The sequence below is a fragment of the Ceratosolen solmsi genome, unplaced genomic scaffold, assembly GCF_000503995.2.
Source record: "Ceratosolen solmsi marchali unplaced genomic scaffold, CerSol_1.0 scaffold29, whole genome shotgun sequence".
Lineage (NCBI taxonomy): Eukaryota > Metazoa > Arthropoda > Insecta > Hymenoptera > Agaonidae > Ceratosolen > Ceratosolen solmsi.
In genome coordinates, this window is record NW_011948417.1 from 6,374,975 (window position 1) to 6,391,570 (window position 16,596).

Below are 16,596 nucleotides of genomic sequence, written 5' to 3' on the forward strand. Positions count from 1 at the left end.
TGCATTCATGTACATATTTAATATCCTCCAAATTCCTTATTAGTTATTGAAGAATTTTTGTAGTTTTACAAGTTACAGTTACATAGTTCATGTTAATGTACCTTTACATTATCTATAGAATTTGTAATAGTAACAAAACTTATATTTTTCTCGATTTATTTTATAGATAAATGTAATTATCTACTTATAGTTAATGTATTTTTAAATTAAATCTGTTTAATTGATTTATTAATACGTTTAATTATGAAAACAACTATTAAATTTGAAAGTATATTACAAGATTTATATCTATTTCTATAATTCAACATAATTATTTCAATATTAATTAAACATTTTCTATTATAATTTTAAAAATTCAATAGAGTTTGATAAAATTCAACAGTTACATTATTTACTTTAAATGCAAGAGTTTGATTATTATTCATATACAACATTAAAAATCTTCCTTGCTTGAAAATATATTTTAAAAACAAATGCAATAATCGAACATTTTAAATAACAAGCAACTATATATTAAAGCCGTTAACGATTGTAAAGTTATTCATATAAACTTTATTGACTACGTTACTTGGAGAATTTTTCTATCATCTATTTATGTAAAAAATTCTATTCCTAATTGCAGTAACATAAGTTAAAACATTTTTCACATTTTTTTCTTAATAAGAATTTGAATTAAAATTAAAAAACATATAGCATATGCACAGTTAAAGTTTCAACGTATTACCCGCTCGATTGTGTAATAAATCGAGAAAACCTATCGAATTTCACGCAGTCCTGTTAGATGAAGTAAATAATGTCTACCGTCGTGGCTCAAATAAAGAGCGACAACGTGCGAAACGTCATAATTTGTCCGGGGTGCTGGATTTGCTTATCGGAGTCACAGGCATAGTTTGCTGTTGAGCCGAAGTATCGGGGTCGACGCTCGTGCTCCGCTCCAAGCGCCCCGACATGTTGCTTTCCGCGCGTTTCACCGACCTAAAATTTAAACCTTCGTTAGTCGCAATTTGGGATGAGATTATGTTTTTTTTTTTTAATTACAAAACTCCACGCGACACCTATTTTAAAAGCTTTGCGATTCTGTGCGCCATGCCATTATATGCATGTGCCAATTATTCTTTATTCTTCCATTAAGAACTATCTATCACTCTTCTTTCTTTTTTTTCATTATTAAGGGATTTGGTAAATGGTCCGTTAATCAAAGAAAGAACATTTATAAATAAGTTATAATTATTTTATAAATTATGCTAGAATACAAATGTACTATATAAACAACAGGAAGATATAATATTAAGGAAGACGTTCAAGTCGTCAGAATTTAAGGTAAAAAATTTTATGAATGAAAAATAATTCTTTTGAATGAAAATTAATATACTTTTTAAATTGTGAAGATGTGATTGCAACTGACTATACTTTCACATATATTAGTAATCTAAAGATATATTGTAATCTACACAACTTGTGTTGAAAATAAACATTTAAATACTTTATAATAGAAAGTAATATTTTTATTGATTTTATCACGTTCTTTCATCCATTAACAAAATGTACTAATAAATTTCTATTTTAATATAGAAAAAATTAATATTTTGTTATTTCACAAAACTTTTAATGCTATATTTGTTTTTATAATAATTTATAAATATTTGTATATAGTGTATTTCTATGCTATCGTAAATTGATATCTAAAATATCCGGCGAATTATAATCATTTAATCTGTATAAAAATCTACGTGATTTATTATTGTCACTTGAAAAATCTATTAATTTTCTAATACACTGCATTAACAAATTTATTTTTTAAGCATAAAAGTAATTTTTATTTGAAAAAATTTTTTTTTAATTCTAAATTTTTAAATTAATTCCGTAAATTGACAATAATTATTTGTAATAAAATTACCACAAAATATATATTAAATTTTTTTACTTCATTAATATTTAAATTTATTCTATATTATTGCAAATTAACATTTAGGTTTATAATTCTATATCATATTATGTAGTATATTATGATAAAATATTCACTTTATACCCATAATTTGGTTCGTAGAAGTTTATGAATTTAATTATAAATTTTATACTTTACAACATCAGTTAAAATTTTCAGATTTAAATTGAAATTTGTTCCAAAAATTTAGTTAGATTTATATCTAATTTTTGTGATAGTTGTATCACATACATAAAAATATAATCATGTAGCAATATAATATTTATAATATATTAAAACATTAACTATAAAATGTTTTTATTAAAAAAAAATACAGATATATATATATATATATATATATATATATATATATATATGTTATTATTTTTTATGTATTGCATAACTATTGCAAAAATTAGTTAGTTTAAACTAAATTTTTAAAATGTATTTCATTTGATTTCTTAACTGTTTTAATTGATTTATTCGAAGTAAATTATAATACAGTACAATTATTTTTTATTTAAAACATTAAAATATATACATGTACAAAATAGTTAAATTTACATAATATTGAGTTCATTCGTAAATATATAATTTTAATAATAGTTCATAATAAAATAATATTATGTATAAACTATTAAATTTATAAATCTTAAAAAATAACCATTTCGAATATGTAGAAATATAAAATAATAAAACATTTTATAAGCAAAAAGTTTTATATTAATTTTCAAATCAATTACTAGTTTATAAATGAAAATCTAGAGGCAATTAAGAGTATGATCGTTAATGAATTTATATGGACATGCATTCAGTGCGTATAAATCTAGATGAGTTTATTCGGTACTTAATGGATAAAATATTCTAAATGTACTATTATAACGGTAAAATTTATATCGTGTAGAAATAATATTAATAAATTATTTGCATTTAAAGAATAATATTTTTAATATGATGCATTGATATTCACATTAATTCAATGATCATTGTGGCTAAACATTTATAAATGTATTAAATTTATATTATTTTTATGAAAATAGTTAACTATTAATACATTAAAAAATAGTCTTATATTAAAGAATAACTAATTAACTAATGAATTAAATATCAAATGTCATTGATTATAAAATTTATAAAAAAAATATATTACTATTATTCGCGTCTAAAATATATCAAGTTAAATTACCAACATGTAATTTAAAAAATATTAAAAAATATATGATAGTCACTTGGATATTTAATATAATATAATTAATTTTATTATGAAATACTAGTATGTATATATAGCTGATTATTAGTTTATTGAATAATATTAAATACATACATATTTAAAATCCACTATTTTAAAAATATATCGATTTCTTAGTAAATAAGATAATTAAAATTGTAATTGAAAAAATACAGTTGATTTATAAGCAGACGATAATATATACAAATAAAAATTTTAATACTTTATATATAATTAACTATCTCGTTATAATATCAAAAAGAAAAGATTACTATATCAATTTTAACTCTATTCATACATCTATTCATATTTTTTTATTTTTTTATAATTTAATAATCTTTTCATTTGTTATACGTAAAAATATTGAAACAGAATTGTATAAAAAGTAAAATAGAATTAATAATTGGGAGAAAAAGTTTATTTAAATATAAAATCAATTTAAATATGAAATATGATTAAATATAAAAATTAGCACACAATTAAGTTTTTCACATAATTAAATGAAAAATACAGATACAATAGTATCTACTATTGTACAACGTATACAATAGTTTATTATTATAACTAGTAAGTGTCATAACTAATTACGAAATAATTTAACTATAAACATAACATATAAAAATAAAAAATCTCTTTTATATTTCATTCTTATACTTTTATATTGACTTTATCTATTCATTTAGATTTATATATTTTATCTCGAAAAGTTAATGTTATATATAAATATGGACAGAAATAGAACATATAAATGCATAATAGTGAAATAAAATTTGGATCTCTAGATATGTAATAAAGCTAAATTTCTAATGAATGAATTGTAGGTTTTTAAAAAGTTTAATAGAGCCTGAATTGTTTAATTGTTTTAATTGAGTAATAAACGATTTGTTATACTTATAAATAATAAAATTTAAAATCAATTTAAAATTCTAATTTTGGAATGAATGAAAAATAATTCACATCGTTTTGAACTTTAACTATATACTGTACATTTGTTTATGGTACATTTTTTTTAACAATAAAGATTATTTTGCATTCAAGTGTTTCGCATTAGTTGATTATATATTTTTTTATTATAGTTTATTTTCGTTTATAGTATATTTTCATTTTCGATTATAGTATATTTTCGTTACATTTTGGAACATATTTTTTAAGTGTAATATATAATATATACTGACAAAAAAACATTCACATCTATTTGAATCGTGCAATGAAGGCGCGCGTATTTGAAAATAATAAATTGATACGTGGATAAAAAGCATATAATGTTTTTGTTCATGCGATTATTTTTATTTTCACAGGAAGCAGTGACTTAGTTGACTCGCCATCAAATTCTTAGTTTTCAATCTAAATTTTAGCTAAAATTACATATTTTATCATCGATAAATTTGTGTAACTTTAAGAGGAAATTTTAAGAAAAATTGTGTAGTGATTTATTCAAATTAAGAAAAATATAGATATTTTATGAAATATGTATAAACTTGCTATATAAAATTCAATACTGTATTTATTGGCATTGTAATATTATTTAAATATAAATATTATAAACTGTATAAAAAGTTAAGTTTCGTAACAATAAAATACGTAACATATAAAGAACTAAACAAACACTTTGAGGTATCATTATTTGTTGAATAGTTCATTATCATGTTATAATATACATAATGTATAACTTTTTATTGAAAATTTAAATATGAACTAATTTTTTATAATTATAAAAATAACATTTATTTTTGTAAAGATACAGTTTAAATGATCTATTTAGGAATACATCCATTAATTTAGTAAAGTAATGTATTTTATTAGCATAAGTCGTATGCTTTAACTAATAATTGCTAATTTAATATAAAACTAAATTTAATCTTAATTAAATCTACAAATATAAATATTTAACGTTTTTATCTAAAAGATAATACTGTATATTTAATATAACATTTTTTAAGAAGAAAACAAGGCTAATCAATTTTAATTTAATTCATATTTTAAATAACTTTCAAATTATTCATTTATTAAAAATTATAATATTTTATAAAAATGTATTATATTTCACAAATCATATAAAATTTATTTGTTTTAATTTTGTTTGTCATTGTATTTCTTTTATCTACTTTTATCAAGTGTCCTCTTAATTTTACAATTTCTAGAATACAAATTAGAAAATATTAGAGAATTTTGGTGGAAAGTCATTGCTTAGATATTATAACTATACATTAAAACATTTAAGAAAAAATGTATACTGTAAATGATGGCCAAGATTCTCTATTTACCTTGGTCGTTAAAGTGAGTATCGAGTTCATTCCAACAGTTGAAAAAAAAAAAAACTAAAACATTTCTGAACTAACCGACACAAATCTTGGGCATGAATGTTTTTACGCTTTCTTAAGGTTGATTATAAATGAACGAACTAACAGAATGTAGGGATGACAGTAGTAGTAGTAATAGTAGTAGTAGTAGTAGGCTGTCTGATTTTCTCTTTGTCACTTTGGTTTTAAAAGTTCTATTTCACTGGTTGAACGCGACATATCTTCACGAAAGGTACCTGTAATTTGAAGAAGGTTAAGATATAATATATATATATTATATCTTATATCTTATTCTGTTTGTCTGTATCAGTTCAAGACTTATAGTTTAAAAATAAAAATAAATTAATAAATATATATATATGTATAAATAAATAAATATATTCATATTATTATTTATTTATGTATGTATTTATTTATTAATATATTTCTATAGGAAGTAGACAGACTGTTTCAAAAGCTATGAGGAGATAGATAGAGACTGTCTCACACTTATAGAAATGACAATATAAATTACCATAAGTTCCGTGTATTGCTTTATTATTACCAAATTTCAATTTAATCTTTAGAGTATTGAATTTGACCAGTGTTTTTCTAATGATGAATGCATATATTTATTATAACTATATGCTTGTATGCAAATTATTTATTGAATTTTCTAAATAAAATGAACTCGATCATAAATTTTTTTTTCAATTATATTTTAATCTATCTCAAAATAACTTTAAAAAATCATAGTTTATTAATTTTTTAACCAAATGACGAGACAATCTATCTATCTTTACTTGCAACATTCAGTTGGAAAATATAGCAAATATAGGAGAAAAACGAGAATAGTTACCAATGTTAATAAGTTAATTGTTCGTAGATAATAGTCGAGTATTAGATGTGACTAAGTTGGTCTTTCCTTTTAAGTATACACTGCTGCGCGCTGGCGAGTTGACTGCTGTGTCGTTACTGGAACAGAGCCGAGGCTCGTATTCACATACACACTCGCACTGGTATATATCACAATTCAATGAACTCACTAATTATTCTATATTTTATTCACAAATTTATGAACTGGCGGAATGTATAGATTACATAAATATGCATCGTTTTTTAACGAATTTATTTACGAATCGCCATGTCCATTGGTATTCAATCAAATGATTTCATCATGTTTATGAAAGAACTATATATATTTCTGTTGAATCGAAAGTTTATTTCAATTTTCTAAGGATAAATATGTGTTTTATCACTTATAATGCTTATATCCTTTTTAACATTATAATAAAAATAATTATTTTCTCTGGAATTGATTTGCGTCAATTTTATAAAATAAAACAATATCAAAACCTATATAACTGTACAGTCTTATTAATGATGTTTAATAATAATAATATTTTAATAAATGTGGAGAAAAATTTTAATTTTTAGTAAAATGTGCTTCATTCAAATATTAAACCGTATTTCTAATTAATATAAACTAACTAAGAAAATGGCAAAAATGTCTCCAATCATTACCATATACATCAATCATATAAAATGTAATATAAAATGTAGTATAGATAGGTTCGTGCGCTATACAATCAATATAAAAATGTATGTATTAGACAGTTATGTACGTACGATAACTGCTAATAAAAAAATTTGCATAAAAAGTAGGTAAAACGGAGATTCATCGGTTTGTTGTATGAGATAGATGTAGAGTTTTTGATGTGTGTTAACTCTCACCTTCTTCGTCGTAACGAGGCATTTTGTCCGGGTAGACCGAACTGCCCTCTAGGTATAACCATGCGCGCATTGCCCTGAGCAGGTCGTGAACCGCCGTATGCTTGAAGCATGCTCAGGTGTGCAGCGTAACCCTCGTGTAAAACGGTAGATAACGCATGATTTTTACGTGGCACTTTTCCAATAATGAAAATTTGGCTCGGTTGCAGGTTTATCGACGTATATACACTTATATCTTTGTTACTTCCGTATGCGTGATGAATTATTACGCCATGTTCCTACGTAGATTACATGCTGTACATTAGAAAGGAGAAATTGCAAGGATATCACGAGGGGATATTTATTGAATTAAAGAATTGTATAATGTAATATTTAATAAATTATGATATTTAATGTAATATATAATAATATATTTTTTAATTCGGCAATTATTTCAACATATTATGTAATTAAAATATTCTTATAAAAATTAAACCATATTTAAAAAATCACTTTAAATGAATTATGTTCTACAATAAATTAATATGTTTCTAACACAATAAAATATTATTCAATGTGAAATGAGCTTATAGTAAAAAAAATTAATTTTCTATATTGATGGTCATAAATATTTTAAGTTTAATTTTAATTTACCTGTATTAAATTTTTAAGATATGCAGCTTTATGTGCTAATGGATCGGTAGATAAACCATCAGCAAAAGATACAAGACCATGTGGAAAGTTGTGTTGTGAGAGCCATGATACGACCTTATGTTGTTGCATGTCTGGTCTTCCGGTTATATAAATAATTAAGTATCCCAGTTCTTGCCAATGCCTAAAATATTATAATATAACATTAATTATTTATTTATTAAGAAAAACTAGATTATGCTGAATACAAAGTACATTCAAATTTTGTTTTACCTAACGATATCTACGGCACCCGCTCTAACTTTAGGATCTCTCCCTGTTACAGATACACTTGCCGTAAAAGAACCATCAATACTAAAGACCACGCATTCTGTTTTTGGTGGAATTACAGTCATAAAAAAATCTACAGACGTATGATCACCTCTTCAAATGAAATAAATGAGATCAATAAAATATTACAATTATTAAAATATATTTATTTACATTTTTTAAATTATGTAAAATATTCAATTAAATTACCTTACTATCATTTTTACCGGATAAAGTCCATATCCTAAGGTTTTATCATCTGGAATCTGATAAATTATTCTACCATTTTTATCCGTTATTTCAGTTGAATAAAAAATCCATTCACCTAATCTAACATCTTTCATTATATGAATATCTATTTTTTCGCCTATAAATGTAAATTGTTTTAAAATGATGTAATTTAATCGTAATACAAGATTTAAAGAATATACACACAGGGAAAAAGAGAGTATGTTATTTAAAAATTAATTATGCATGAAAAGGACATACCAGTTAATGCTATTACTCCTATAGGCCCATACATGAATCTAGCTACCAATATTTGTGGTGTCCCATCTCTAACAATAACATCATTAGCTCGATGATTTGCAGCAACATTCTGCAAAAAAATTTTCTATTTTTACAATCAAGTATTATTATTAATTAATACATAGCGTTCATTAATATACAGATATTAAACTTTTTTTTATTCAAATTTTCGACTGCTAAAATATATTTTCACGTAAAAAATAATTTTACGTAGCTTAAATATTTTGAATAGATACAAATAACCAATATCAACTCTTACTTTTAATTTAACAGAGGTTCGTTTTTTATTCCATTTTTCTCTAGGTTGGCCTGGACGGAAACCGGTAAGTTCTTTTTCATCATTATCTAACAATTGTAAATCAAATCTACCAATTTGTCGAACGATAAATGCTATAACATCTGAAGATTCCCAGTAACTTGCGTGAAATAAATGAGGTAAAGCATTTGTAGGAAAATTCGCAAGTCCTTCAGGGCAATATAAGGCATAATCTATCCTCTTGGTGCCCCACCACTTATGAGTAACTATAATAAATAAAAAGAAATGAGTAATAAATAATGAGAATTTTAAATATATAATTTGCGCAATAAAAATAAAGGAAAATATATACGAGAAGATACAGCTTGAAGTGGTACAGTATCAATACTCGACATAGTACTATGAATTGATATATCTGATAATCTTCTTAGATGAGACATTGTAATACTGGGAACGTTCAGTCCATCAGTAAACAGTTGAGGATTAGTTTGTAATGTTTCCACTATAATATGTATTATATTTCAAAAAAATAAACAGATATGTAATTGGTTTATTGAAATATTATAATTTTTTTTAAATTATAATTTATTATATATAAATAAAAAGTACCCAACGATATTAGTCAAAAACAGTATCTTAATGATTATAAACTTTCTAATTTACAAGCAAAAAGTATAATCACAGCACATATACAGTATCACTCATGCAAAACGTATAATAAATGATCATTGGATTTGTTATAAACAATTTTAATTAATTGAATTTTGTAATTATCTTAGTTTTTTCTATAATAAAAAAAAACTAGCAAAATATATTTTTCACAAGCATTATATATTATATTTTAAAACATTTTATAATAATGATTTCATATTTATTTTCAAAATTTTTTTTTATCTAATCAAATGACGTCAATAATTTTTATTGATAAATTAATTTTGAAAGAATTTTAAAAATAAAAGACTGAAAAATAAAAGAAAGAAGTTTTTGTTACTATAATATACCATTTCATTACTACAATATACTATTTTATTATTATTTATTAAAATGACATTTACATCTAATGTAATGGACTTTGAAAATGCTTCGATTACAAGATATCATAGGATTCACTTTGTTTTATTTTGTGTAAAATATTTTTTTTTTTTAATTTTATGATTACAATATAGAGATTAAAATTACTTACATAAATGATATGGCTGGCCATTACCAAGAGGATATTTTTGATATCGTGCAACATTTACTGGTGGCAACAAAGAGAAACGTGCCGAGATTAATGGCTCCAATCGAGCAGCTACTGGATCGCTTGGATGAAATAAATTGTAAACTTGATTCACGCAAGGTTTATTTATATTATTAGTTTTCTCCCCTATTGAGGATATCTTCCTATATGCTAAAACTAGTGATAATGGACTGCCAAACATAAAAAAATCGCTGACATCAAAATCCAGTTTACATTGATGAGAATTATCACTAAACAGAACAATGAAATAAATTAATTGTGAATTATTTTATAGATTTAGACTTTTATACCTTAATAATACTGAATTAAAATTATTGTTTTAAATGATGTTACTCTTTATTATTTTTATTTTCAGTTAAACATTTTTTAATATTAAATAATTTTGAAAAAACCATATTTGTTACAATTAATAAAGTAAATAATATACCACATGAATTTATTTTTTGTCAGAATATTAAAATTATAATTATCATTATAATGATATTGAAGATGAATATTATCAGTAATGAAATTAAAAGTATTACAAGATTGTCAATAATTTTTTAATAGCACTATAAAATATATTTCATAATCATGATTAGTAAATACGTGTTTAAATTAATTAAATTCATTTAATGTTTATTCATTATAGCTTACTTAAATATTTAATAAGAAAATTTTTACAAATTATATATAAATTTTTGTCAAAAAGTTAAAACTTAAAAAAATATAATTTATGGATTATTATAGTGAATTTTTAATTAATGTTATGTTATATATCTAACCCGCAGAAAAGATTATCCTTTAAATAATTATTTAAAAGAAGGAGTTGATAATATATCAATAGACATGTAGAAGATATAATCAATTACGTTGAAATATTTTCATAATAAATACTTATGTTTGTTTGTTTTTATATTTTTCACAATTAATTCTGTCACAATTTTTATTGCTGCAAGTGAATTTTTCTTTTTATTAATTTTGTATATTTCTTGAAAATATTTACTTTTATAATATCAATTTATGTATAATACTTTTAATATAACTTGCATTTACTGTATTAGTAAAAATTCATATGATTTATTATATTTACATCGGAATAAGTTGTTATATTCATTATTCTTCCAGTTTATTATAGTTCCAGCTAATTCGAAATTATATCATATAACTTGAAATTTACAAAATAATAATATTAGAGTAAACAGTAGTGTATTTTATTTATTTATTTTTTTTTTTTATAAAGATCAAACAAAATAAAAGTATTAAACGAATTATATGCATACCTAGTACAAGAAGATCTTCTCCTGGGTATGGGTGCCGCAAGATGTTTCCCATCTTCGTATCCTCCGTTATACTCATGATTGTCATTATTTAAAATGCTGTTTTCACTATCGTGTCGAGACTGAAATTGCGATGATCTGCAGAGTGCATCGTAGGCTAAGATTGAACCAACGGAGTCACCGATAAAGCAAATCTGTCCGTTAAAACCTCGCCCTTCTTCGCACCTGATAAATTCTTGATAGACCTGATTTGTGCCATTGATAACTCGTGTGACCGCATCCGGGTAATCGTGAGTTGATGTAGCGAGTAGAGGAATAGCACCAATCGGTATCGTATCATGCGTTATTTGTGGTGTATCCATACATGATGGTGATACATCGAAACTATATGGACTAAGACTGAAATGAAAGGTTGTATAGAATCGTTATATCTTTATTTATTTTTTTTTTTCATCTGTTATTAATAGGCTATTTGTAACAATGTGTCTTATTTATAAAAAATATTATTTTGCATATAATGTTGCAAGATATTAATTTACTCATATAATTTTCATCACAAGCATATTCATGTAAAATATGAGATTATCTCATCAAAAATCAAAATTGTAGTTGACATAAAAATTTATTTATATTATTATAAGTTTGTAGTTTTACTATTTATTCTAAAAGAGTATTAAATATTATAAGAGGACGAATGAAAGTAATTATAAAAGAATTACGAATAACGAAAACCATTGATAGATGCTAATTAAAATTATATTTTGGTTGAAAAAATAATATTAAAAATAATCAATTTGTAGATTTATTTACTTACCTAGATAGTATCCCGAGACCTTCAGTGCATATCGACGGGCAGGAAACAAATTTTATTGCTATATGACCAACCATTGTCGGATAATGTTGCCTTATTACCGATTCAAAAGCTCCTTTGAACGTTGTTATATCTGATTTTTTAGCTGTTAAATCTACATTTGCATCTATAAGTAAATACAAATGTTTTAATGAACTTAAAATAGATTTAAACAAAAAGTAGGTTTAAAATATGATTTTTATAATAATCACTTAAAATATTACAAAAATCCATCATTCTTTTTGTCAATAGTTGTACAAATTATGTAAATAAATATATAGATAATTTCAATATATATTTTCAATATAAATAGAAAATTTCTAAAAACAAATAGTAATATTATATTAAATTATTGGGATCTATAAATTTTATTTTGTAATACTAGTTATATCAATGAAATGAAATGTTAAGTCTTGTTATGTCCAACTAAATAGAATACAGGTATTGTATAGTACAAATATTTTACATATAAATTATCTGTTTTTTCGATATTTCAGTCACTATCTTATAAAACTTCAGTAAGATTCTTATGCTATACAAGGGATTTCAATTTAAGATCAAGCCACATCTTTCACTATTCGTAAAAAATAAATTATTAATTTATTGTGCTGGCAAAAGGAAATTTGGTATGTAATAACAAACATATATTCGTATAAACATATATTAGGATTCTCATTATTTTAATATGTAATAACTAATAAATCAAAGAAAGCTAAAAATCTACATTTACATATTTACAATTAAAATTATAGTCATTATAGAAGTGTTAGTTAAAAATATTATATTGTTTAATACATTGTTTGAAACCAGTAATTAATCGGTAATAAATTCGTCATAATTTTGAACGTTTTAGTTAATATAATATAACTAATATATAACTAATATAGCTAATATAATACCTAAAACACTGCCAGCATGCAAAATGATAAGAAGAACAGTAGTACTGCACGGCTGATGTGTGGGAGAGTATTGAGGTGAAGCTGGACAGGAGACGTCAATGCTAGCCGAAGTTCGTATTTGCAGTCGTCTACCGGTGCGTTCACTTGCCACTCGTTGAAGATATGAATATGAGAATATAGTGTCGTCTAGAACATTTTAATATCATAATTCATGTTAATTAATATTAAAAATTATACTAAACATGTATGATTTACTTTTTTTTAATATGAAAAGAATATGAAATTAAAATTTTGTTTAATTATGTAAGTTATTATTGTTTTGAAAGAAACTTTTTGTAAAATGAATTATTTAACATATGGAAAAATGAATGAATATGTCTAGTACGGTTAATACATAATAACCTTAAACTTATTTTTTAATATCAATTCTTGTCTTCTTAAAATTTACTTTATTTACCATTTTGTATTTATTTTTATTTACCGTATGATGCAATCACACGCAAGACAATATTATAGCATAAAATATCTTAAAAAAAACATGTATATATATGATTACTCAATATAAAAAAAAAAATATTTATAATCCAGATCTCTAATTTATAAAACTGAACATTAAATGAAAAAGGAACTTGATAATCATTTATAAAAATTTGTAAGTAAAAAGAAAATAAACACCTTGAGTATTGACATCTGGGACACTTGGTGATGCTGAATCCTCCTCTTCAGCTAGAAGATCCAAAGAACTTCATTTAGAAATTGATAAATTATCTTTGAGTTCAAAATTGTCTGTTCGATTAGAAATTTTAACCTGCTTTTTTATTTCACTTTTATATTATAAGTTTCTTTAATGATGCTTATATATTGATTTATGTAATTAAATAAAAATGATAAATATATATTCATTTGTATGGATTTATGAAACCATAGTTGAAATATAATTTGTATGTATGCCTTTGAATATTAAAATTAAAGATTAGATTATTAATATTTTCAAAGTAAAAAATTTAATTTTAGTAATATTAAAATAAAAACACTCATATTTTAATGTCTTAAGTTAATACTTATGAATATTATTGCATGCAAACAATTTAGTTAACCAACTAACACAATATAAAATATTTGAAATATACTTTTTTAGAAAGTATTATGAAAAAATGTCTTTGATTATTATTATATGCGTCACTTAATTAAGTATCACTTATCTACACTTTTGTTTTATAATTCAATGGATAATATATATATTATAAAATATAATATAGTTGGCCATTGTTTATAGATGTCATGAAACTTCCGAATTTTCTAAATGGATTTTTATTTGTTAAAAATTTTAGGAAATTATAATTATTTTAAATTCACAATAAATAATTGTAATTTTTAAGATACGTAAATAAAGGACTTTTACAAATATACCCTGACACGGCCCTTGGAAGAATAATGATTATATCTTCAAATGAAAATTTTTTTGAAAATATTGTTTATAACTTTACATTATATATTTAAAGATATATACTATAAATAATTTTTTAATCAAATATTCGAAGTTGAGAAAACGGTAAAAATATAAGGAAATAAAATTTTTTTTAATTTATTGTATGTCCAAAACAAAGAAATTTGATTTAAATCTGTCGTGCTTACTATAGAATAATAAAAATAAGGTTCGTTGTCTGTTTTACTAAAAAATCATTTTAAATTTAATTATAAATTTAAGTGAAAATTTACGACCACAATAGACTAAATGTATAATAAAATATAATTAGAAATGTAATTAAAAGATTTTTTATAGGTTTCTTCAGTACAATTATGCCAGCCAATTACGATGATTAAATGAATAATATAAATAATATATTAATAAAACTTTCTAATCATAGTCATTATTGATATGAAATAAAAAATACTTAAAGTATGGAAGAATAAATACCCATTACACGTGAGAGCAGTTGACATGTTGGAAACCGAAAATCGATATTTTTTTGTAATTGACAAATTTTAATTTTATTTATATCAGCAAAATAATTAATTAAAAAAGGAATTTTATGGTAAAAACGAACAATCAAATTAAAATGATTAATATATATAACAGTAAGATTTTCATATATGTGTAGTCATATCGTAGGCGAATAAAACGACACACAAATTATAATTATAATTATATAAATATATTAAATAATTAAAAAATTAATAAAACCAAATATATTTTTTAAATATTAAAAAATTGAATAAAGCAATTGTTAAATATTTTTCGTAAAAGCAAGTAAAAATTTTTAATTTGAATTATGAAAATTATTAAAAACTTTATTGATTTTAAAATATTATAATTTATCTACTGTTATTAGTATAGAATAGTCTACGATTCCTACCTTTTAATATAATAGGTATAATGAATCCAGACGTTGCTGTAGAAATTGTGCGTGCGACAATTAAGAAAGAGAGAATGCACATAAAAGAAAACATCTTGGATACCAGATCGTACTATAACATGTATCTTTTTATGAAGCTACGCATTGATTTATAAGTCTATTAATTTTTATAAGTTGTATATATGAATAAACAAATATTAAACAACGAACATATAATATAAAGTAAGCATGAATCTATATAAAAAAATCTACTATTTTAAATAAATTTATTTGTGCTTATAATTTGATAAAATTTGTATAATATTATCAAAGAAATTTTCAATAAATGTTTCACTAATTAAATAAATTTATTTATAGATACATTAAAAATTGATAACATTTTAATATTATCAAAAACATTTTAATGAATTATTTCATTAATTGATAACAAAAAATATACTCTAACAATTTATAGTAGTTGACATGCTCTAACAATATCAATAGTTTTTTTTCATTCGTTTTAAAAGATGAATAGACAAGAATTTTTAGAAATCTATTATCTACAAATAATCATGCCAAAGTTTATTTTAACTTTTTAGAAAACCGAGTCAGATTTGTATTAAAAACAGTCATTCTGACATTTAAATTATACCTTGACAGTCGAAAAATTCCTCATCGCTTCCAGATTCGGATTCACGCACGATACTTTCCATTCGCCAGTTCGCTATTTGAGCATCAAAACTTTTGGTCGAACTTGGCGAATGTAAGGATGAATTACTCTTCCACATCTTATCCTTTTCGACTTTTACTAATTTTTCAACTTTTCTGTAAATGTTTAATATTTCTTATTGTTATTATTATTATTATTATTATTATTATTATTATTATCTGTAATATTTCTTCTTATTATTAATAATAAATATATTAAGCCATAAAATATATCAATTCCATTAGAATTGATATGCATTTTATTATTAAAAAAGAAATATGTACTTTTTATTACATTAAGTACTGGCCTCTGTATATAAAAAATAATTTGTCCTCGATTAATGTTGAATAATTAAATTTAGTATTAAAATATTTACCACTAACTTTAGTAAAACAAAAAAAAAAAAAAAAAAAAAAAG

At 22.8% G+C, this 16,596-nt stretch overlaps 1 protein-coding gene across 1 annotated transcript in view; it reads right to left on the reverse strand.

The window, feature by feature from the left end:
* Positions 1-5,303: 5,303 nt before the first annotated feature.
* rdgB (retinal degeneration B) overlaps positions 5,304-16,596 on the reverse strand; it is a 41,576-nt gene continuing 30,283 nt past the window's right edge. The window contains exons 8-24 of the mRNA XM_011496787.1: positions 16,122-16,294; positions 16,007-16,029; positions 15,491-15,602; positions 13,809-13,859; positions 13,134-13,319; positions 12,199-12,361; positions 11,388-11,783; positions 10,069-10,355; positions 9,238-9,387; positions 8,889-9,151; positions 8,591-8,699; positions 8,312-8,468; positions 8,066-8,215; positions 7,796-7,976; positions 7,166-7,440; positions 6,291-6,406; positions 5,304-5,688 (exon numbers count right to left, since the gene is read on the reverse strand). Coding sequence (XP_011495089.1) covers positions 6,304-6,406; positions 7,166-7,440; positions 7,796-7,976; positions 8,066-8,215; positions 8,312-8,468; positions 8,591-8,699; positions 8,889-9,151; positions 9,238-9,387; positions 10,069-10,355; positions 11,388-11,783; positions 12,199-12,361; positions 13,134-13,319; positions 13,809-13,859; positions 15,491-15,602; positions 16,007-16,029; positions 16,122-16,294 — 2,779 coding nt within the window. The 3' untranslated portion in view covers positions 5,304-5,688; positions 6,291-6,303. The remainder of the gene's footprint in view (positions 5,689-6,290; positions 6,407-7,165; positions 7,441-7,795; positions 7,977-8,065; positions 8,216-8,311; positions 8,469-8,590; positions 8,700-8,888; positions 9,152-9,237; positions 9,388-10,068; positions 10,356-11,387; positions 11,784-12,198; positions 12,362-13,133; positions 13,320-13,808; positions 13,860-15,490; positions 15,603-16,006; positions 16,030-16,121; positions 16,295-16,596) is intronic.